At 39.5% G+C, this 24,786-nt stretch overlaps 1 protein-coding gene across 1 annotated transcript in view; it reads left to right on the plus strand.

Annotated features, from left to right (window-relative positions):
* CORIN (corin, serine peptidase) overlaps window positions 1–24,786 on the plus strand; it is a 182,118-nt gene that overhangs the window by 97,712 nt on the left and 59,620 nt on the right. The window contains exon 5 of the mRNA XM_018564960.1: window positions 17,107–17,288. Within this exon, the coding sequence (XP_018420462.1) occupies window positions 17,107–17,288 (182 nt within the window). The remainder of the gene's footprint in view (window positions 1–17,106; window positions 17,289–24,786) is intronic.

A 24,786-nucleotide genomic window follows, 5' to 3' on the forward strand; every position in this document is an offset into this window, starting at 1 on the left:
CAACCAGCATTCCCCATAGGCCGCCCCCCCCCCCCTCCATTACTGACTTTAAACGCCTTTTAACGCACTGTGTCTCTGTGTGGAGTAAACCATCTTAGTAGAGACATGGTGACTGGTATGACCCTGATATCATAAGAGGTAAGGTCATTATTAAGAAGAAGCAGGGGAAGTATAGGAAACACAGACTGACAGAATGAATAACATAGGAACAGGGAGATCCTTACAATGCAGGTCCTCAGGTACAGCTCTCTCACCAGCAAAAACAGTGAGCAGCATGGTAATGACATCAAGACATCTCTCTCCAAATCTCATAAGATTTGCAGTCAGAGGCAGTAGTGCCAAAAACAAACGCTTAAGGCACAGGAGTGGCTAGGCAGAGAAGCGGCACTCAGGGCCGGATTTGCTCTCCCTGCCGCCCCAAGGCCAGGTTCCGCAATGCGCTTGATTTTGTATGCAAATATGGGTTGGGTTAGTGCACTTTATGTAACTCTGCTGCTTTTAATCCCAGTCCGGCTATAAAACTGTTAGACATTTCTAATTATATACAGTATATCTAGAAAGTTATGAAAGTAATAAAGATGAAACGTATACAATATGAATAATAATATATCTTAAAATGCTTTTTTAACTTTTAAAATACTATGGTCCTTTGATTTTAGTTGTCTGGCAATAAATTACTCTCCCAACACATCCCTTGTAAACAGCAGCAGGGCTCCATCAGCTGGAAATTTAATAGCCACAAATAATGCAAGTATATTTGCTGAACACGTAATCACCATGCAAAGCAGGGCAAAAGGCATCTCTAAGCTTAAACTTCTAAGGTGGATTAATAATAATTAATACAGCCTAAAGTTGTCACCTTTTGGTCCATTAAAAATGTCAGCTAAAGTGGGCATGGCTTCATAGGCATGATATAATCATTTTGATTTAGTCATTATGAGTGTGTGTGCATGACAAAACAAAGCCAGAGAGGTTTTCATTATGATACACATTTTTTTTTCTACATATGGGAAACAAGGTGGTTTAAAATCCTCAGTGTCTTCTTGCAAGCAAGCCATTTGCCATTTAGTCCCATTTTATAACAACATTTAAATTATGCTTTTAATACAAAGCATTGGAAAGTTATCTTCAAACAAATTAAATGGTTTAAATTGACATATGAATGGTATAAACAAAGCCGTTAAAATCGGCAAAAAGAGGAGAATGGGAATAAGAAGTAAATTGGGGTAATATAGGAGCATTGTTTATTAAAAGAATAAAAACAAAATCCCTTGCAGGTTTGTTGGAAATTATATTAAGTGCAGGTCATATGCTAAGTCTTTGGTCTGCACATTAACACTATATAAATAATTGTAACATTTGTAATGTTGCAACAATATAGTTATCCTTTTAAAGGTAAAGTCCTGTCTGTGGGCACGCACCACAAGATACCTGCTACTGCCTTAGTAGTCACAAAAGCATCTTCTGTCCCCCTCTTCTGTTAGGAGAATGGCGGATGGTGGATCTTAGCAATGAACTCAGGGAAAGCCAGGCTCCAGTAGCAAACTGAAACAAAATCAGAGAGTAGTTCTGAGAAAGATTTTCTGGATAAAAAAGGAAATAGCGGGCTGTTGGTCTCTGCTCTAATGCCTTTTACGTTTAAAAGTTTAAAGCGAAGTATAGGTTCACTAGAACAATGACTCTGTCCTACTAACATTTCAAATGTACACAAACACTCCATATCCCTTATATCTATGTTACCAACACAAGAAAGATCTTACTTAATCTCACGGGACCTTCATATGGTCTTCTTCCTTGGGAAGTCTCTATTTGGAGACATTTAATTTCTTTCTACATCTTTCCAGGCAGATTCCCCAATTGTAAAACATGAAGATTTCATCTGGATGTTTCTAACATCTTCCACAGTTTATTATGGACCTGAACTGTTTCATTTATTTTTGTTTTTTGAAGAACAAAATTGAATGACTAACCTTCCTTTTGATTTATATAGCTTTTCTTTAAACATAAAGTGAACAATCATTTGAACTGATTTCCTGCAAAGATGTTTGTAATTCTATTTGTTTGTGGTCTTAATAGATAACATACACCAGCTAGGTTTTCATTTCTGTATATTATTTTAGATATTTTTAGTGGCTCAGTCTATATGTGCATGTTAATATAGTGCTGCAAGAGATGGTGGAACAGAAGGATAGTTGGGGGGGGGGTCATATTTCTTGCTTAGATGTATTAAAGCCTATCTCCAGAAAAAAAAGAAAACTCCCCTTGCAGTGGGGCTCTCCCCTCAATGCAGGGGTAAACTGCTCTTTAGTGTCTAGGGTAGCTGCGTAAAGTTATTTTACGTAGCAGCTCCCCGCTTCATCGGCCGGTCAGCGCTTACCTCTCTCCCCTGCCATTCTTCGAGTCTGTATTATTTGTGCTACTGCTGTGAATGATGTTCTTATTAGGGTTTAGGTTTAAAAATAAGTTATAGGTTATATTTCGGTTAAGGTTTTGTAAGTGACTGTTAAAAATTCATGTGTGATATTTAAAAACACTTGCAAAAAAACATTTTTTGCTGCGAATTTGTGTGTCGAAATTTCTGGTGCTGACACATCTGCGCTGCAAACCACCAGAACATTTTCCATGAGCCAAAAAGGAATGTACCATACATCTGGTAGATCCAAGGTAAAAGTCCATTTTCATTATCCAGCACATGATATAAACCAGATAGTCTTACATCATTAGAAGTGCAGCTCCTGAGCAGGGGCGTAATTACAGATCATAAGACCAAATAGCAAATATTTGATGGGCACACTCCCCGTGACCTCTTTCCGTGGCACTATGGACAATGTCAAGTGTGAAAATTGTGTCATTGATCTTAAAATACTGTACATAAAAATGTTAAATCTAGAGAGCATAGTTACATAGTTACATGGTTAGTCAGGTTGAAAAAAGACACATGTCCATCGAGTTCAACCTATAGAGATATGAAAAAAAAAGAAGAAAAGCCTAAACAGAACGCTGTGCCCCCCAATTACCCACTGTTGATGTTATGTTAATTCCAAGCCCTAGCCACCACCACCACCACAGCAATCACTAAAAGAGGAGGTGAATTAATCACTAACCTTTGGCTTTTTTTGCAGCAGCAGCACTGCAAATCTCAGCTGTCTTATCAGTTTTTAGCTGATTTTTTAACTCTTTGATTTTTTACATCGTTAGGAAGACTGTATGATAGCATAGGGGGTTAATTTTAGTGGGGTGGGTTGCATCAGAAGTTGTGAGGATCATAAATCTACACTGCTAAGACAGCTAAACAAATGCTGTTTATTGCAGAGAAAGTAAGGGGAATTGGTGACAAGCAATGGCCCTCAAGACTGCTGTGTCTAAAATCAGATACAAAGCTTCAGATCTTCTAGACTGGAGACCTCACAGTTTTGCCAGTGCTAGCATCAACTGCATCTTATCCAACCTCTAATGATACAGTACAAAATCTGTTTTACCTTCACATGCACCCCAAGCCAAATAGCACCTGCATATGCTATAGCTATTGTTACCCCAGTGCTCTTGGGACTACACTGCATTTAGCCAGTACGGTACCAGGACTTTTCAGAGCTGAGGTCTTCGTTATGTGCTGCAAAAAAATAAAAAAATAAAAGAGGTCAAACATACTGTATATTTATACATAACCTCATGCACTCTCAATGGCCCATCAATGTATCCCTTTACAATCTAAGCACATATACAGTATGCTCACATACACAATCTTTATAGGAAAATAAGTTCCCATGCATCCGTTGAGGTCTTCTTTATTCTTATACCACCAGCAAGTGCAATGCCTCTGTCTCTGCTTAGAGATGAAGCATTGAGCAGTATCTAAGATCTGGAGAAGGGAATAAGGACACACAATCATCAATAACATCCCATCTTCGATCAGGGGATTGACCATGTCAAAGAAATGTAGTAGTAGTAGTAGAATTTATTTATCTCTAATGAGCATAAATTCTTTATTACAGCAATAACAGTTATAAGTATCTGATTTTATATATTCAATGTCAATCAATAACAATTAAGTTATATTTGTTTTCCTACTTTTGGAAAGGAATGGAGGATTTATTCTTTGGATTAAGTGAACTTGCAATTAATAGCTGTGTCAGTTTTAAATAGTTGTGACAGCTAAATTACCATCACAGTTGAAGATTAAAATTAGAAATGGTTTCTCCTACATTTCATATTAGACCATTGGGGAATTTGCTTCTGAATGTAACAGCTGCTGCTTTCTCTACAGCTCTAACTTACTGTCCTTAATGTGTTTGGAGGCATAAGAACACATTCTTAACAAAGTCCACTGGTTAAGCATGACCATCCTTCCCTCGTGGGACCAGAAAAATGTATATCATTTTATTATTACAAATATTTTGTCTTGTTTAAATTCTGTATCTAATGTATTTATGTTACAATCCCTGGCAGCAGACCATTGCTTATATGGGACTTGTACCCATCCAACTTGAGTGTGGAAATTAATCTTGGTTCATGTACTGGGAATCATTCCTCTCTGCGGAAAGATAAATGAGGCAAACATCTATTTTAGTTATTTTTTTCTAATGCTTTACAGTAATTGTCTTAATAATGGTAACAAAGTAATTGAATAAGATATTAATAGAAAAAATAGCATTCTATAGTCTGCCCTTAGGAAAGTGCAGCTTAAAAAGTACCTAAATTGATTGTAAACCCTAACAGTGAATTCACTATGTGGAATCTGTTAAATATATACCATTGAACATGTTTTATTGTTTGATAAGGGCAAAAAAGACATGTTTATCATGCCAGAAATCAGGGATTTAAAGTGATACGCTTTAAATCATATAACTATATTACTATATGGAAATTGCATCAGGTAAATAACTCTGTAGGTAATAAACAAAAAAACTACTAAAATCACTAACTATAACCAACTAGTTTTGCCTTTTTTCTCCAAAAATCCAATGTTCAACACCCTCACATAATATGTGGGTTGCCCATCAAGACTACTACACCATGCTTATCAAAAGCACATTTCCTGTAGGAGCAGATCAGCAAAATTCGGTATTTTCACTAATACAACATCAATATACAGTATCTATCTACCATCCTAGTGTAATCATGTAAAAAGATGATATCCTTGATCCTTGGAGCGCATTGATGGCACATATGTAGAAGATTATGCTACGAATCTGTTCCTTACTCATTTTTCTTATCTTTTTGTCATATAGCGAAACTGTAAAGTAGGAATTTAAAGAATATTTCTTGCGCACAGGGCAACATTTCAAAGTAGATCCAAAAATACTATATAATGTGTGAAAGTGTGTGTAAACAAAGGCATGCATACTTCTATACGTACACATGCTAAATGCAATACATAACTGAAAGAATAAAAAGAAACAGTATACTATATATTCTTACCAGCTCATCACTATGAGGCCTTGTTCGCACGGCTTCAGTTTGTACTGAAGCAGTGTGTACAGCAGGCGTTTGCAAAGCTTTTTGCAAGCTTCCAAAAGAGGGGTGGAAAGAAGCACTGCAACCCTGGAATTTTTATGTATAGAACAATAAAAACTTTAAAATAAATGTTAGTTGAAAACTCACTGTTTGGACGGACAAAATTAGGTCTTGCAGTGGAGGAGTGAAGGCTGTATGGATCACTCAATGGCATCTGTGGCCGGTCTGTGTGGGTATGAAGAACGGGCTACATGGTTATTAGGCAGTCCATTGATGTTCCCTGGTGGTTGTTGTGACTGGGGAGTCAGTTGGGACAGAGTGAGCTGTGCTTGTTGACGTGGCACTCCAGGAGTCCGTTGGGACAGAGTGAGCTGTGCTTGTTGACGTGGCACTACAGCGCTTCTTTCCACCCCTCTTTTTTATATGCCTACAGGGTTCCTCTCCCTGAATAAAAAGCTCGCTCCCCTTAAACTGTTTTAAACATACCCATCACATTCCACATCAGTTGTGCGCTCGCCATTTTTATCGTTTTTATTTTGCAAGCTTCCAGCAGCTTTATTGAAACCTGTAACCACTTCAGCTCTTGCATCTGTGTAATTTTTATGGAAAAGAGCAGTTTTTACATTTCTGCTAAAAACCTGTTTATTCAGTGATAATTTCATCATTGCTTAAAGCTGAACTCCAGCTTTAAAAATGTATATAAACTTACATTGGTGCAGCTTGGCACAATGTTAGTATATATAAATGATCCCTGGCAGGGCCATGGGGATCATGTAATACCCTGTTGTAGCTGCATAGGGGCCTGACTAATCAAAACCCAGCAGAGGACCAGGGCGAGGATGGAAGTGCTGGTGTGGAGCAGCGTCGGAGGGGATTACTTCTGTAGGTAAGTCTGTCATAATATGCTGTGCATACTAGCTCAGTATGGCAAACAGTTTCTGGTGCCCAATTGTTTTCTTTTTTTATTAGTGGTTTACCTCCGCTTTAAAGAAACTTTCAGGAACCTTTACAAGACCTATGCTAAATTTTCACCTGCTATTGTTTCCTTTTAAATTGTGAGTGATTTAAACAAGGTGTATTCACATTGGGATTGTCAAAATAACGACTTCTGCTTGCACTTTATTGGTTGATGTACTGCAAGCAAACTGTTTTTAGAGTTGAGTAAAATCTATAACAGAGCTATCTGGCCTCATTCACACAGATGTATACATCCATATGACTGTGCAAAGACCTGTGCCCAGGGGCAGACTGTCTGCATCCAAGTTCGTCCACCCAGACCTGACCGGATGTGCAGGTTCAGGTTGGCATGTAGCCACATCTTCTCATAAGGATGTATAGGCGGCTGCACACAGTTACAGGCTGTACATGTCCCTCCCGGGAGCAGGTCTCTGCATGGGTGAAGGAGGTCTAAGCCAGAAAATTGTGCTAGATGCCTGCTAGGCTTCTCTGTGCCTTTAATGCCGCTGTAAGCCTTTTTTCTGTATAGAAAAATAAATAAGATCATATCACACAACTATAAACACCAAACAAACAGAAATATGATATGAAAAATAAAAAGAACTATACGAGCATCAAAAAGGTTTGTACAGTCCTTTGTTGCGTGTACTTTCTTACCCTTTACATATTTACAGTTTTCCATATGTCTTTTATTTATATTTCATTTTTTTTTACTACCTAAACACCTTCACAGTTCATGATCATGTAAACATACTGTATGGAGTCATGCGAGAGGTCAGCATATATATATATAAAGCTAAACGAGAACATTGTACATCCATTCCATAGGTACGCTTTGGCAGCGAAATGGGACCCTTGACAGATGACAACAGGCCGGACAGGTCTCCTTAAGCTAGAATTATTTATTTTATTTTCCTTCTCATTTACTTCTTACTAAAATAGCAGGAACTGCAGGATATTGGCTCACCCTGCGAATATCTGTGGCCTTTTGAACTGTATGGCTATATGCCAAAGCAAAGTTTTTTACAAGGCAATGTATTTTCAATTTTTTTCATGAATACCATATTGTGGCCACTGGATGGTGGTGAGGAGCATAGAAAATAAATATATATATTTTTTTTAAAAAAACATTCGTAAATACATTGCATATTAAAACAAACCTAAGGAGTTTCTTTTTTGTATATATCCGCACAGATCGAAAGTTTACATATTTTCAAAGAGTGAACGGCCCAGCGAATTGTTTATAAATAGACCCATATGTATAAGCATATCAACATTGAAGGCTGCACAGACTGCATGGCTAGGTGAAGGTCATGCAGTGCAATGGAGGCTCTTAGTCTGAGAAATATAGTGTGAGATATGACCATTAATACAGGAAGTGGTGCTTAAAAAGTGTCAGTTGTGATGGTGGATAGTAGTTGGTCTGTTCAACATTCTCAAACAGGGCTTAGAATGTAACTGCCAGTCTAAGGAATGGGGTTTGGAAATGATCTGGGGTGCCCAAAATGTGACAGATGGAGTTGGCAGTGCAGGAGTGCTGCATTTGTGGCCTGTGGCTCTGTGGATGATGCATTTCAGTCTGAGGAAGCCTTTGGGTTCAAGTGTGGGTATTCCGACAGGTCTTTTGGTTTATGAGGATATTGGTGGCTTTGTGGTAGTCCAGAAAGGCATTGGACCCATGAGTCCAGGAATCTGGATAAAGGATGTGGGGGGGAAAGTTATTGTGAATGGCTAAACATGTGCATACATTAATGCAGCTTGTGTGTGTGTTCTTTGCTATGTACTTTGTAATGCCTCTAAAAACCTCATGCCTCATGTTAATGTAAACATGTGTGTAAATGCTCTTGTAATGCCTTTGACCAATGCATTGTGGGAAATTAGATTACATGCTGGGAGCCATACTGTGCTTTCGAATTTCAAGCACATGTGACTAAACCACATAAGAAATGCCACACGGAAAACTTATGCAAACACAATAGAGAAGGCAATACATGCTGAGCATGTTTGGCTGACCCGAAGCCACCCCATGTACGGCTGATTTCAGCCGATGTACGGCTGAAATCAGCTGTACAAGCCTGAAGTGAATAGCCGAACAGTGTTCGGCTCACTTCACTTCTGGTTGGTTGTTCACTCGGCTGCCTACGGCAGCTTTGTGAATAGACCCCTATGTGTTTGTAGATTGTCATTACTAAACATTTCTAAAGGTCTCTGTGTTGTTATTTTAAGATTTGGGTAAAGGTCCGCTTTAAATAAATATTGTAATATGCATCATTTAGGTTATGTATGTTTTCAGTATTCAAAAGCTAAATGGAATAAACATATTGTATTAAAGCTACAACTTGAATAAAGTGTGAGAAAATCTATTTAAAACATGTTCTTGCCAACTGATTTTTTTTTCTGGGTAGGGCAAATACTTTGTTAATCTCCTCATTCCAGCTGTATGGGTAAAATGACAAGCTTGGCCTCCCACTAGGTTCTGAAACAAATGTAATTGTTGTTTAAGTTAAGCAAGCTTAAAAATATTCTGATACATACAAATGCATCTTTCTATGCAGTAATGCGGAATGAAGGTCATGGTCTAATAGTGGACGTTGTTAAATATTATCAGCTCCGGTTCTATGACTCAAAATGAAGCGTGGACATTGAGCAAGTCTGTGCCATTTTGAAGAGAGCAGCTGTTGTATGGCAAAGCAAATTCCTGTGTGAAATTTGGAAGAAACTAATTCTAATTCAAATCTGTTACCATGATAAAAAATAATATTGCTTTCATAATCGTGCTTTTGATTGACATGGTGATTACATCCAAGTGGAAAGACAAACAGCATTTGCTTATGTCCTGAGAAAAGCTTGAATTAGGATTGGATAGAGGAGTCAAAAGTTCAGATGCCCCAAAATAACATGACATGCTCTGAACTCTGTTGAATAATAAGTTGATATTTCCATTCTGGTTTCAGCTGTTATTTTCATATACTAGCTTATCAAATGAAGGCAGAAATCTGATTGATAATTAACATTTAGAAAAATGTATTTTTTCAGTTTATAAACTATGTTGGGTGTTGTTTCTAGTATTTGTATAAAATAATACATTTACAAATAATCAGTTACATTAAAATACATTAAATACCAGGTGTGATGACAATGAGAACAAGTTCTAATTAGGGAAGCACCGATACCGATACCAGTATCGGTATCAGTGCCGATACCGAGTATTTGGGCAAGTACTCGTACTCGCCCAAATGCTCCGATGCCTAGCCCAATACTTCACTTGTGACGAGGGAGCATGGAGCCGGCTTCCTGGCCAATCAGGAAGCCAGGCGCCACGTCATTACATGGCGCCCGGTTCCTTTGATTGGCCAGCAAGCCAGCTCCATGCTTTCTGGTCACATAGTGACGAGAAGAATGGGGACGGGTTCCTTGCTAATCAGGAAGCTGGGTGGCGAGTCTTTACATGCTGTCCGGCTTCCCGGCTAATTAGGAAGCCAGGTGGTGAGTCATTACATGCCGCCCGGTTTCTTTGATTGGCCAGCAAAGCCTGCTCCATGCCTTCTCGTCACATAGTGAGGAGAAGCATGGGGACGGGTTCCTTGCTAATCGGGATGACGGGTGGCGAGTCTTTACACGCTGCCCGGCTTCCCGGCTAATCAGAAAGCCAGGTGGCGAGTCATTACATGCCGCCTGGCTACCTGAATGGGACTTCCGGTACTCAGTATTTGGTATCGGGGAGTACCAAAAAAAATATATCGGTACTCGTACTCGGTACCAAAATACCGGTATTGGTGCATTCCTAGGTCTAATGAACCACAAAGTGGGGGAGAATAGACAGTCGTACTCAAAACATTGCCACCCTTATTTCTCCAATATGCTCAAAACAATCAGCTTTAGATCTTATGTCTGTATTGGCCAGTCACTGACGCATTTTGTATAGCCCCCCACAAAACCAACACAGTCAGCTCGAGACACAAAGCAGGCCATCATAAATCCCCTTAAAATACATTGGCAGAATGTTATAAACCACATTAGCAGGATGACCTCTATGTGAGAACCTACTCATAGTGGTCATAAACCTCCATTATGCCAATGACATTATTAGAATGATCATAAAATTCCATGTCCACAATACACATTTTTGACTCTAGTTTTTGAAATACACAGAACTAGGTTTTATATAATATCCATAATTAGTGTTATGATGAAATTGGATTCATAATCTGTGGCTTCACCAATGTATAAGAAAATTACAAGCAGGTAGATACCAAACATGTATATGCTATAATGTACAGCAGACAAATTGATCACATTAAATCTAAGCAATATATATGCGTCCAAATTATTTCATGTTTGATATTTATCAATTTAATAATATGACGGTTGTCATATTGTAAAACTGTGTCATCTTGAAATATGATATAATTTGAATAATTGGCATTAAGAGAGTGTCTGCTGAAGTATAATAAAACACTTCAGCATCACCTCAGCTCTTTTGATTGGGTAGTGATGATGTAATGACATCCTCTAGAGGGTCAGCAAAAGCTCTTGGGTTGGTCAACGAGAGCTTTCACTTACCACTAAAACTATGAAGGATTGCTATAGCTGGCCATACACTGTTCCAACTTTGTCCATGTCCGGATGACTTGGCCAAAATTCAAGCAGTGTGTGTGACCGGCACCCCTCCACTTGACAAGTCCTTTTTTCTATTTGATTGTTGAAGGAGCTGGTCTGACAATTGTGGGAGTAGCAGTGACTACAGCCAATCCACGATGCAAAACGATAGCCTGGAAAGGATAAATCCCCCGTTCATGTTCAGTTGTGGGGCTGAAAAAGAAAAGAACACACAGGGGTCCATTCACTAAGCTGCCGCAGGCATCCGAGTGACTAACCGACCCCAAGCGAAGTGAGCCGAACGGCCGGCTCCAGCCACTTTCAGAGAGATCAGTGTCCCTGGTTACCAGCTAACAGGGACACTGTCATTACACACTGAGAGCAGCCTCTCTGTGTTCTCAATGTGTAATGACAGATGGCGTTCCTGGTTACCTGGTAACCAGGAACGCCATCTGTCATACCTTCCCCGGACGCTCTGGGAGTCTAATAGGCTCCCGGTCGTCCGGGAGAGAAACAGTTTCTCCCAGAAAGGTTCACTCTGCTCGATCGAGCTGAGTAAACCTTTCCCTGCTCGTTTTTTTTTTGTTCTGACATCGGAGCCATTGGCTGCCGTCAGAAGAAAAAAAAAGAAATCACCATAGGAATGCATAGCTAGATTCCTATTGGCTATTTCAATTTGCAATAGCCAATAGCAAACTAGCTATTGCACCCGCCCACTGCTGCTGTCAATCAGCAGAGGGGGATCTGCAGTTCTCCATCAGGTCCGCCTCTGGTGATTGACAGCAGCAGAGGGCAGGTGCAATAGCTTGTTTGCTATTGGCTATTGCAAAGTGAAATAGCCAATGGGAATCTAACTATGCATTCCTATGGTGCGTTTTTTTTTGATGGCAGCAGAACCGCCCGACCAATAGAAAACAGTTGGGCGGGGCTAGTTGTCACTGCAAGCTCCGCACAATCATTTCCTATTTTTTTTCTACTTTTTTAACTATTTTTCTATTCCGCTCGGTACCTCTGTGGTCAGCGGCATTCGGCTATTTACTCGGCTGGATCGGCTGAGTCGAACTCCTTCTGCACTTCGGGTCGGCTGAACATGCTGACCCACATCGCCGATTTCAGCCGATATATGGCTAAAATCAGCCGTACAAGCCTGAAGTGAATAGCCGAACAGCGTTCGGTTCATTCACTTGGGGTCGGTTGTTCACTCGGCTGCCTACGACAGCTTAGTGAATAGACCCCTTAGTCTGCTAGCAACAAGATTGTTATTCCTTGAGCTAGAAAATCTGGGTGAGGTTGAAAACACAATCATCACGTTCTGGTGGCAGCAGTGGGATCAGAGACTGCCACTGTCACACCAGGTGCATATGTTTTCAGTGCATTCTCAGTTATTTAATCAGAAATCCCAAGAATATTTCTCCATGTGGTAAATGCTGCTGCAGACTGAACATCTAGAAAGCACTATCTCTGGTTGGAGAGGAGTGGGATGTGTTCTTCCTATAAGTTAGTTGTCTCATTGAGCTACAGCACAACAGTAAACATGATATTGCTGGCATAGGTATTTATTAAATATTTATGATCAATATTTCCTAACTAACTAAACAGAAATACAAATGTTTTGAAATATGATGTTTTCTTTACTCCTACACATAATACAGAAATCAACAAAATATGTAAAAAAAAAAGACTATACAGTCCCCTCAAAAGCACCCGTTTTAATTACTTCATCATATTCTAAGTAAGAAAAAAATAAACTTTTAACACAAAAAAAGATCAGTACACCAGATATGATACACAGTACAGAGGCCTACTGTCTTACATTGATCCAGAGTTTATTTGTGTCAAAGGCCAAGCTATTAAGGGTAGTATTATGCACCTACCTTCTGGGCTTGGGTTACGCTAGCGCATATATCATCATAAATAATGCTGAGTAATAGAGTAGTAAATAAAATTGTAAAGATAGGCTCAATTAAAAATAGTACATATGTCACTTTTTTGGTTAACATTTTTATTTTTCAAAAATGAAGCAGTGAGATTTATAAATCCTTATACTTTGGTTTTATTATGAGTTGATTTAATGCACATAACTCGTGTTGGATGCATACTATTGACAACTCTTTTGTAAACACAAGAACAGCAATTCCTCTCCTGTTGGACCCTGCTATAGATCCCTAGGAGTAATAAGAGAGTACCAGCTCTGTCTATATGTCAAAATGTCTGAAAAATAATTACAACTAATAGCTCATTGCAAAAAATCTTGGATCACTTTAGTAAATTGTGCTCCTTCTCAATAAAAAAAACAACTTGCCTGAGTTGCAGCTGTCAAAAATTAGATAAAATCTAGTCTTATTGATTACATATGTAGTTTTAAAGTAGTTGTATGTGTTCTGGGAACTTTGTAATTAATATACTATTTTGTAATTTCACCCTGCCTTGTATTCCATGTGCTGTGGTAGTTCTTTTTCCTTGATGTTGTCTCCTTTTTGTTGTTGTACTGTACAGGTTTTGTAACCTCACTAGCTATTGCACCCGCCCACTGCTGCTGTCAATCAGCAGTGGGGGACATGCAGTTCTCCATCAGGTTCCCCTCTGGTGATTGACAGCAGCAGTGGGCGGGTGCAATAGCTTGTTTGCTATTGGCTATTGAAAATTGTAATAGCCAATAGGAATCCAGCTATGCATTCCTATGGTGTTTTTTTTGATGGCAGCAGAACCGCCCGGCCAATAGAAAACAGTTGGGCGGAGCTAGCTATCACTGCTAGCTCCGCTCAATTTTTTCCTTTTTTTTAATACTTTTTTTTACTATTTTTCTATTCTGCTCGGTACCACAGAGGTACTGGGCAGAATAGCCGAGCCGAATGCCGCTCAGCGGCATTCGGCTATTCACTCACTGCTGTTCGGCATCTATGAGAATAGGCCGAACAGCAGCGAGTAGCCTGTAGTAGTAATCCAGATGTTGGATTGGCTGAGTCGGACTCCTTCTGCACTGCGGGTCGGCCGAACATGCTGAGAATGTTTGGCCGACCCAAAGCCACACGAAGCCACCTGATTGTACGGCTGATTTCAGCCAATATACGGCTGAAATCAGCCGTACAAGCCTGAAGTGAATAGCTGAACAGCGTTCGGCTCACTTTGGGTCGGTTATTCACTCGGCTGCCGTCCGCAGCTTAGTGAATCGACCCCATAGTCAAATTCAGCTGGGATTACTTGAGTCCTAAAATTTATTTCAAGGGTTTCTTGCTCTTTGCCGTTCAAGAGAACCCACTAGATTTAGCATGCACAATAGTCTCAGCGACTATGCAGAAATGTCATTTTTTTCTGTCAAGTCATTTAAGTTGAATGGTGTTACTGTGTTAAAAAAAAACATGAGAAAAGAAAACCAGCAAGTCTTATAAATACACTTTTCTTAAAACCCAAATTTCTTACATGTCAATTTAATTATACCTCAATTTAATTCACAGCATGAAAGGAAAACCACAGAAGACGCAGACAGCATCTTATACAGGGTGAAAGCAGCCATGAAAATCTGTTCTTGCCATCTCATAATATTTTAAGACATGCAAAATTAATATTTAGCTAACATACATGGAATATTCATTATTTTCTACAAAAACTTTTGAAAGCTTCAAACTTTAAAAGTAATTGTGGTTGACAGTAGTGCTTTGTAGGCTGATTTGGTGGTTGGAGACAGATACATCTGGAAAATGTCATGTGGAACAATATAGTCATATTTTTGAAATTCACTAAAATTTTGTAATTAGGCTTTAATCATTGAACATTAAAACCATTTAGCAAATTTGCTTGATCAGTGTCTGAATTATTGTAGAAAGCAAGAGCCACAAAGCCTAACCTAGTAACTAACAGAAGATGATACAAATTAGGCTACCCTTTGGCACAAGCTGCTTATAACTTGGCCACATTCTATAGAGATGAATTTAGACAACCCAGTTGTCTACTATGGGGGGAACTAGAGTTTGGCAGACGCAAGGCATGTCTGGCTGGATTTCTCCTTTCCTTCTTCATAGGCACTAACACACTCTAGGACTAGCAAGCACTGCGTGTTAATTGAGCAGTCACTGGCCCTTGGGAACCTTTCGAGCTGTAACTTGTGTAGGCATATGGCGATAGAGTTGATTTGGATTAGGGAATGTATAAATATGAGAGGGTTGATTTCCTAAAGGCAAATTGGCTGTTTACTTTGCAAGGAAATTAGACCTTTGCAGGGGAATTTGTTCTTAACTTAGTGAATTAGGTGAATCTCTGTTGATTTCCATCATTCAATCATGTGCAAGCAAAATACTTTGTTTTTTTTTCTTTTCCTTACTCATGTTTGGGTACTCTTTGCAAAGTGAATTTTGACTACATTCAATAAGATAACATTCCTGTGAAGAGTGCAAATCCCCTTGCAAAGTCAATAGCTTATTTGTAAATAGTAAATCAACCCCAACATGTCTGCCTTATGGCATACAGGGGTTGATATACTAAAGGCAGATAGGCTATTCACTTTGCAAGGGGATTTTCACTTGGCTTAGTGAATGAGATACAGCTGTGCTGATTTACATAATCCAATCATGTGCATGTAAAAATACTGTTTATTTCTTTGCACTCAACTGTGTAATCTTTGTAAAGTGCATATTAACTCACTCCTGTGATGGACTACAATCTCATATTTAGTTTACTAATTTGTTTTGAGAGTGTAGTTCATCACAGGAGTGAGCTTGGAGCGGTGACTACTTTACAACACACACAGGGACCATGGGGAACAAAAGTAGTCACCCTTCAGAAGGAAGGACAGTGTCAGCACCAATTCAGAGATGATTTGAGAATCTACAGCTAAGTGATACACAAATAAGATACATTTATGTTAATAGTTAGGGTACTTGAATGTATTTTTAAGATTTAACTCCTTAGTTTAGTGTCAGTTTAATTTTCACCACATTCACTAAAGGAAAATTCCCTTGCATAGTGAAAATGCCCTTGTAAAGTCAACAGCCAATCAACCTTTGGTAAATCAACCCTATAGTGTTTAGACTTAATTGAGTGCTACAAATTAATTTTCCTACGAACATTGTAAGAAAAAAGCAATTGCGCATGCGTAGCCTCCCTGGCGGTATTCCTGAGTGAGGCTCGGGGTTAATTTTCAGTACCAATAGCGGTAACCCTGAGTCACACTCAGGATTACACAAAAGTGTCACTTACCTTGTCCCTACGAGCCCACGGTGTCCTAGAGCTTTGTCCAGTGCCCTGCCTGCACTTTTACTGTTCTTTCTGCCTGGAAACTTGAGAACATCCATCGCATCCAAAAAGCCTCCCTTTAGGTCAAAAGCGGTTTTACACCAGGTAGAAAACAGCGATAGTAAATTAGAATCACTTGCAAAATTGAGCGACAACGATTTGTTGGGAAATTCGTCATCAGACACTGAAAGTGACGACAGCGACGATTCTGCGACCGAGCTCAGTGATGTGTGAACTTGGTACTCTATTGACTGTGGTAGGATCAGGCAGCGCCCCCAGAATTCCCATTTACTGGACCATTTTTTAAATTATTATATTATAATTTTTTATAATTCTTTATAATTATTTGTTATATTATAATTTTTTAATTTCGTGTTTTAAACTTTATCTACTAGACTCTTGCTTGGACAGATTTAGGTGAGTTATTCCTAAGATTTACTAAGAATTACAGGCCTACAATATAAAACAACAAATTGCCATGAAAAACAATGTACTGCTTTGGCATGCTAAAATCCTGCATAATCATACCGCCAAGGGGGTTAAAAACTTTGAAAATCTATAGCTGCTTCAAAAAGTTTGGTTTTGTATTTTTTTGGACTGTTTGCACATCAAAGAGTTTTCTGAAGCTTTTCAATGATACATGATTGGCATGAAAACTGTAATGTTTAATCTAATTTTGTATATAGATTGCCTTTATTATCCTTCACTGAAAAAACATCTTGAGTCAAGATCTTCTTAAAGGTCATCAGAAAGACACGTCAGCTATTTATTACCTGGAGAATTTCATACATTGTGACTGATCAACAATTTAGTTTCTCACTGCTGATGGCTATGCTGAGAACTTTCTTTTCTTCTTTTTCTCTCCAGTCAACCATTGCTACCATGCCGATCATTCTGTGAGGCAGCACAAGATGGCTGTGGGCCAGTGTTAGACATGGTGAATTCTTCCTGGCCGGAGTTCTTAAGATGTTCCCAATTCCAGAACAAAACAGAAAATAGCAACCTGAGCCGTGTGTGCTTCTCCCCACAGCATGAGAAAGGACGACAATGTAAGTGCAGAGCTAGTTCCAAGCATGCTTTTTCTGTTTACTTAGGAAAATTGTGATATCTGATATAATGAAATATGAATTAAGAGCCAGATTCAGTACATCGCTGCTAAATACGTATTTTACAACATACATTGTGGGGAATTTATCAAAGCAATTGCGACAGTTTTAACCTCTTAGATCATTTTTTTTAATGTGCAAATCTGTCTTTCAACATGTGCCCCTGTTTTGACCTGAGCTTTTGAGCTTACACTACTTTTCCAACTGCACGTGTTTTGCACCTGTTTTTACCCGATCTTGCACTACTTTTTCAGTTGCATGTTTTTTGCACCTTTTTTGCACCACTTGTTCTGGGTTGTCTGAAACTGGAGCATCACCTAAGAAAACAATCACAACTTAAGAAGGGCCCATGACCACTTCTTCAAGAAGTGACAGTTAAGCTTTTTGTCTGAAGTTACGAGTCTTCTTTCCTAGAGCCTGGTAAACCTCATTTATCAACAACATGACACTAGCATCATAAATCTGGTGCAAATATATTCCGTGCAAGTTCAAACACTCACAATTGCTATGATAAATCCCCCCCATTATATTTGTGTATGTTGAAGATTATTTTTAAAACTGCAGGCAGATATAAAATACCACCATTGTATGTAGTTATGTATGCTGTGCAAATGATGTATTCTGTAGAACAATCATTGCATTATTTTAGCTAGTATAAGTGCTAAGTGCCTGAATCTGTCTTTTTTTAGCTTCTTGTTATCCTCTGCACAGACTAAGGCCTGGTTCACACCTGGGCGTTTTACAGCGCGTTCCTACGCCCTGTAAAACGCTCAACATGTGAAAACCAATGATTGCCTATGAGCATGGTACCCACCTGGGTGTTTTACAGCGCTAGGAACGCGCTGTAAAACGCCCAAAGAAGTACAGGAGCTTCTTTGGGGCGTTTTGCCGCACGTTTACATTGGTATTCCCGAGTGTGGATCGGGGTTAACAAAGCGTTAACCCAGAGCCACACTTGGGAATACAGCGTACAGGTCTTACCTTGTCCGCGATCCCCGATGTGTCCTCCGGCGTCTGCCGACTTCCGGGTTCCGTCCCTTGCGAGCGGCCGCGTCGCAGGGGGGCGGAGCAAGCTGGAAGTTTAAAAGTGAAACTAAAAAAAATTATCATTTTTTTTTAAAATAGAGAAAATAAAGGGAAAAAAAATCATACCGCTAGTGAAACGCGGAACGGAAAAATGCGCTAAAAACGCGCAAAAAAACAAGCTGCAAAGCGAGCTGAAAAAACACGCTCAGGTGTGAACCCAGCCTAAGAGAGAGCTGTACAGGCAACATTACACTGTATAGTGCTGTCAATGTAACATACTTCGCTAACAGGAAATGAAACAAAGTCAGTAGAGTGATGACCTCATTAGGCTGGTGTCTGCTCCTTCATTGTACTGTACACTTAATAGGCTTGGTTTGGGTCCTTAACACAGCCATATTGCCTAATTGCTGTTGAGGAAAGTCAGGTCATTAACTGTCACTGTCGCTCTGATGAAGGATCCCTGTGCGGACCCGAAACGTTAGCACTGCATGACAGTATGTGACATTGGGTATTGAATAAACATATCAATACTTTAAAAACCCTTCAAGTGTGTGCCGGTGAATTACTTTTATTTACTATTAGTGTTTTGCACAGCGCCATCCGTGTGGTCACCTTGGCACCACATATACCTTGTGGTTTTGAGACCGTGGCAGTGCGAATGGGATTTGGACTTTGTTGTGAGGTCATTAACCTGGCTATGCTGTCTGATGGGAGTGTCTGAATCACAAGACTGCCTATACATAATTACAAATCTTTGTACCACCTGCAGACTACACTACAATAAAGCAATACAGACTAGTTCAGGGCCCACTGCAGCCTTTGAATGAACAGTGAATGAGTAGCAGCAAACTAGTTAGGTCCTTCCTCTGTTCTGCTCCCCTGTAAGTATATTAATAATGTTAGACTGAAAACTCTATTCAAAGCAATAGTGTTGAAGTTCCCTCTCCCTGAATGCTTTTGGACAGGCTAAACTCAAGACAGATTTGGGCACTTGAACTAGCTATATTGTAAAAAATCTAAATATTTCGTATTAAATACATAACTGGACTAAATTATGGTTTTTACATCTGCCTGGGTTTAATTTTGCAATTTTTTGTGTGGTCTTACTGAGTTTTGGCATCTCTACCAAGTTTTAGTAGAGTTACTGTTACATTGCATTGAGAGATGTAGTCATGGAGGCCCATGTCGCTCCAACCATTTCCTAATGATCTTGTTATTTTGGATGGCCTCGTACTACTATTACTGCTGTTTTGGCTGCCTTTTCTCTGTTGGGAAGGTTTATTATCACTGTATTATCCAGTGACAATTGTTACTGGGGCAACATGTGAGGGGGAATCTGAAAGTTGCCAGTTGTCACCAGAACAGGACAGCTTTTCTGCTGCTGATTGTCAAAAGTGTGTTTTTTTCCTTACTTGGACAACAATAAAAACCCCAAAAAGGGTCTAACCCTTCTCTACTACATCAAATGATTTGCCTGGAATTCCTCTTTAATAAGGCTGTTCAGAAGATCCGAAGATTGAGTATATCTGCAGTTACGACATTAATTTACAAAATTTCTTTATGTACAGTTATACCAACAATAGCCCTCTGTGTCCAACTAATTGAATGACGTATAGTCGATCTCAGATCCTAGATCAGGGTGACCTTTAACTAAAGATCCCAACATGCCTCTGGGAGTCATGCCTGTAATTGCAATGCCTCATGGGACTTGTAGTTTCACAACAGTTGTAGGGCTGGAGTTGCCTACCCCTGCCCTAGATAAACAGTAATACTGAGCCTCAACATTCTACAAGCCTTATCTTTATTCCATCATCCGATCTTTACTCGGGGTACATATACTCCTTTTGCCTATTGTGATTTCACTACCACAACTTTTACTGAAGCTGGCCATACAGTTGACATTTTTCACGTTTGGCCCTGGGGCTGAAATGGAAAAATTCTCCTGCCTGGCTATTGTATTCTGACTGGCTGCAGTCACTGTTCAGCCAACAATTTTCAGCCAGGCTACTTTGACAAAAGTTGATTGAAAACAAGCAGTGTATAGCCATTTAACCGCCACAGGAACAATTAGTACAAGTCTAACATTGAAAAGTACTTATACACTGACTCAACTGATGCACAATCCTTGTGTTTCCGATGGAACTATGCTGCTTTCGATGGACTGTTTATCCAAGATCTAATAATGTAAGAAACAGAAGATGCTGTGAAACCAAATGGCTCCCACCATAGCAGTACTAATCATAAGAGATAAGTATGTGACATTCATGGATATATTTTTTTAAACATTTTTCTTTAAAAAAAAAAAGAAAACCGGTTCATGCTTTTATACCTTTATAAGGAAATACTGCAGAAACCCACTTGGCTTGGTATAGATTTGAAATCCCACTTTTGGCTGCCCTTTGGGAACCTTTGGTCATAAGAATGACAAATGTCAACTTTCAGTCTGATCTATTACTTAAAAAATAAATTTAACTATGAATTCTCACTATAGCAAAAGGCTTACTACAACTTGGCTCCACAGTAATGACTTGAGCAAAGATCTCTAAACTTCTTGAACTGCTGGTTGTTCTCTGAGAACCTATGTCTTATTTAACAAAGCTGGTCAAGTAATCTATGTTCCAAGAATTGCATTATGTACAGTCTGGTTTATTACAGTTTATATTTATGTAAAAGGCAATGGCTTAACAAGGAGGATTAAAAATGTTCATAATAACATTATGTAGAATGCTTTATTGAAGGAAGTAACCAAATACCCATATACTGAACAATAGAGATAGTACAGACTCTGCTAACTCAGTTTTGCCATCATTTACTGTTTGTTTAAACTATTTAGAGAGAATGTTATGGACAAATGATTTGTCAGCATTATCTAGTTGAGGTTATTTTCAGTAAACACAATTGGATACCATTGTGGTCACACACCAGTATGCCATAGCCCCTTAGTCAACAGTAAAGATCATGCAGTGTCACTTCAGAACTGGGTAAATAATAGAGTATGGATGTTAAAAAAAAGTTGGTATGTATGGTTGATTGTTCATAGTTTTTAAAGTGTATGTAAACCCAATTCAGTTTTATTATATTTGGCAGCATGCCTCACTGTTTACATTTTTCATAAGCAAATCATTTTTCTTCAGTTAGTTGCAGTTTCTTACCTTGAGATCCTGCCAGTAACAGGACTTCTTGTATCTCTTACTTTTCATGTGGCAAATGGTAAGAATATAAGAATAAGAAAGACAAATTCTCCTATTCTTACTAAGAAGTAAAATAAGATTCAATCTTTCCATGCAAAAGCTGCTGAACATAACATATGTGGGCTAATCTGATTGGGACTGGAGACTGGAGTGTACTTTAAACTTTCATGGATGATCTTCATTTTGGAAAGTGTGTTTATCTTTATTGAAACGTTTGTATTGCGATACCTTCTATACACGCTGGGATTGCCAAGTAGGTTTGGATTGTGGATTGCTGTGTTTTAGTGTGATACCGAAACATTTAGCACTTACATACCCTTTCAATGAAGAATAGACAAAAGCACATCCTAGCATCTATGGGCTATGTACTGCTCCTACATTATACACATCAACGGTTTATGTGTCTGACATACTGTGGTTCTTTTATTCATCCTGTGTTTTAAATGAAAAGAGTTGTAAAGATAAGCAAATAGTGCAAACCCCTAACAACCAACCAAATTCCACTTTTACAGTAGTTAAATAAGAACTATAGCCAAAACTTTTTTTGTTAGTTTTTAAGGGATTAGGGGGGTAATCATCCCTGTCAGTTTTTTTTTTTTTTGGCCATCTGTGTCCCATTGGGGAAAGTTCCCTTCCCTTTCTGTGCAATAGCCAGAGAGGGAAGTCCCTGGAAGATTTCCCATCTTTTTGTTTTCTGATGACAACCCAAAATGTAGGAATTTCTTTCACATTTAGTGGTAATGATCACCAGGACAAATTGAGAGAGTGAATCTCGGGACCACAGACAGCAATAAAAACCTGACCAGTGTTCTAATCCCTCTCCATCCTATCCAAAACTAAAAAAAAAAGTTTTGGCTTCAGTTGCATTACTTTCAGCTTTGGAGGAAATGGTCACACTATCTGTTTTTTGGGTGTCTCCTAATTCTTATTTGGAACAAACGAAAGCTTGCCTGGCCACACTCCTTATCGGAAACCCCAATTCAAAGCGGGGGTTTCTGGTAAGGAGTGTGGGGGGTGCTTGTAATGACCACGGAAGGCGCCGTCAGATATTATCAGTAGATGGATGTCACCAGCACACCAAAAGTATTGTAATCCAAAGTGCTTGTTTATTTAAAATGTCATGTCAACACTAGCGCGTTCAGGCCGCGCAGGGTCCCCTTCATCAGGCTCAGCATTGCTGCGTGGATCCTGAAAGCGCCAGTTCTGATTACATGACGTTCCATCCATCTACTAATTCTTACATTGTCCTATGGAGATACCCTTGAATGTGCGCATCTGACATGCGTACACTGCTACACATTGCAGCAAAGCCACAGCTTATATGGGACTTTATATGGGGCAAAATTGTGAGTTTGTCACTCAAACATCCTGCTTTGACAAAGAGAGGGCAAAAGCAATAGAGGAACTGGCCAATGATTGAAAGCAGTATCAGAAATAGGGAACACAGTAATTTTGCTTATAATTGCATCTGTTTTTCATTGGTTGTACATTCAGGTGCTTAGTCCTATGGTTTTTTACCTTTAGGTTTGTAATTGTTATTGCCCATGTACATTTTTTTTGGTCTGTAAAGCTCTGCTTTAGGCTCTGCTAAAATTAATATCAGTGATGACATTTGAACTATGCCCCAGAATCTAATAATAATCATATGGCAATGCAGGTACACAATAATATTCTGATTAATACATTCACTTATACAATATTAGATTCATATACAATCAGAGTGTACACTGCTTTTCAGAAAGAAGTAAAAAGATGTTTGCACAGGAAAATAGGATTGTTGTCTTACCATTGACATTCTTTTATTAGAGGACACAGGGCAGTATTTAGAAACACTGGTTTACTGCCACTTTCAGGAGAGTTGGATACTGGCAAAGCAAAGTTGTAAGGACAGCCCAGTATAGCCCCTCCCACCCGCAGCATGCCTCAGCTTAGTAGCAAGCAATGACAGGAGTGGATTATAAGAACAGTGGGGAGGGACCTGTGTCCCATAATGTACCCGAAGCAAAAGGCTAACAGGCCCACCAGAAAGAAACAAGATAACAAGGACAGCTAAGGAAGTCTACAGCTCATAAAGATCCTTAAAACGACAGGGGGCATCAGTTGAGGCCTGAGAATTAGATGATTGATGCTGAAAATCACTAACTGATATAGTGGAGTGGGCTTTGACCAGGAAAGGGGGAACCATGCTACTGGGCTAAAATAATGAGCTGACAAATCAACCTAGCGATAGTGGAATGAGAAGCAGGCTGCTGCTACATTTAAGGCATAGCCTCCTGTGCATATGCACTGAAAGGAGGCCCATTATGAATATTTGGTGGATCTTATCTGCTAGCCCTTCAACACAATGCATGGAAGTACAGAGAATTAGAAAGGGCTACTAATCATTAATCCACAAGGTCCTTAAAAACTGGGATGTCCTCAACAGGGACAGTTGAAATCTTTTTGTGACAGTGAATGAATGTGTACACAACATGGCATCCTATCAGGAAACTCTCTTTAATAGGATACTGCTAAGCAAAATGATTAAAGTAGCTAAGACCTTCTCGAGTGTGGGCCAGTCACCACACAAGACAGAATGGGAAACAGAAGCTGCTGTTAGAAGATAAGAGACAGACTCTGGGGGGAGGTAGAGGGTTTTCACTTGTGGCCCCTGAAAGTCAATGACTCCAACAGAGCCGAAAGCTAACAAATACATTTAGACATGCTAGTAACCTTCTTCTCAGGGTGGTCCACTCCTCTTGACAGTCCCTCGACCAGTAAAGGAGGCCCCTAAAGATGGCAGCGACTTAGACTGGGAGACAGCAGTCTAGACGTTCATTGTCAGGACCCTCAGGAGAAATGCTGCAGACACCCCCTGAGTTGCTCTAGCCAAACATAAACTGGCAGGACTCCCAATGTGGTAAAGGGGTGAATAAGCTCCAGGTATGTTCCCCCAGGTCAAATTCAAGAGGTAATCTAGAAGCTGCAAACAGAAGCCTAAAAAGGACAAAGGTGAGGGCGCCCTCTCTTTTGTCTTTTTTGGTTTTCACTAGCACAGGCACTCCTCCTGTCTTCCAGGGCTGCAGGCTAGCCAGGCACACATACTTCCCAGGCCATATCCGAGAGCGCTGTTTGTAGCGTCCTTGTAAACAGAAGCCTAAGCAGCTCTGCAGCAACTGAAGAATCTTGATAATAAAAATGTCTTGCTAAAAGGTGAAAAGGATTTGCTTCTCTTAGAGCAGAGA

This window comes from Nanorana parkeri, unplaced genomic scaffold (assembly GCF_000935625.1).
Source record: "Nanorana parkeri isolate BGI_ZX_2015 unplaced genomic scaffold, ASM93562v1 scaffold800, whole genome shotgun sequence".
In the NCBI taxonomy this organism is placed as follows: Eukaryota; Metazoa; Chordata; class Amphibia; order Anura; family Dicroglossidae; genus Nanorana; species Nanorana parkeri.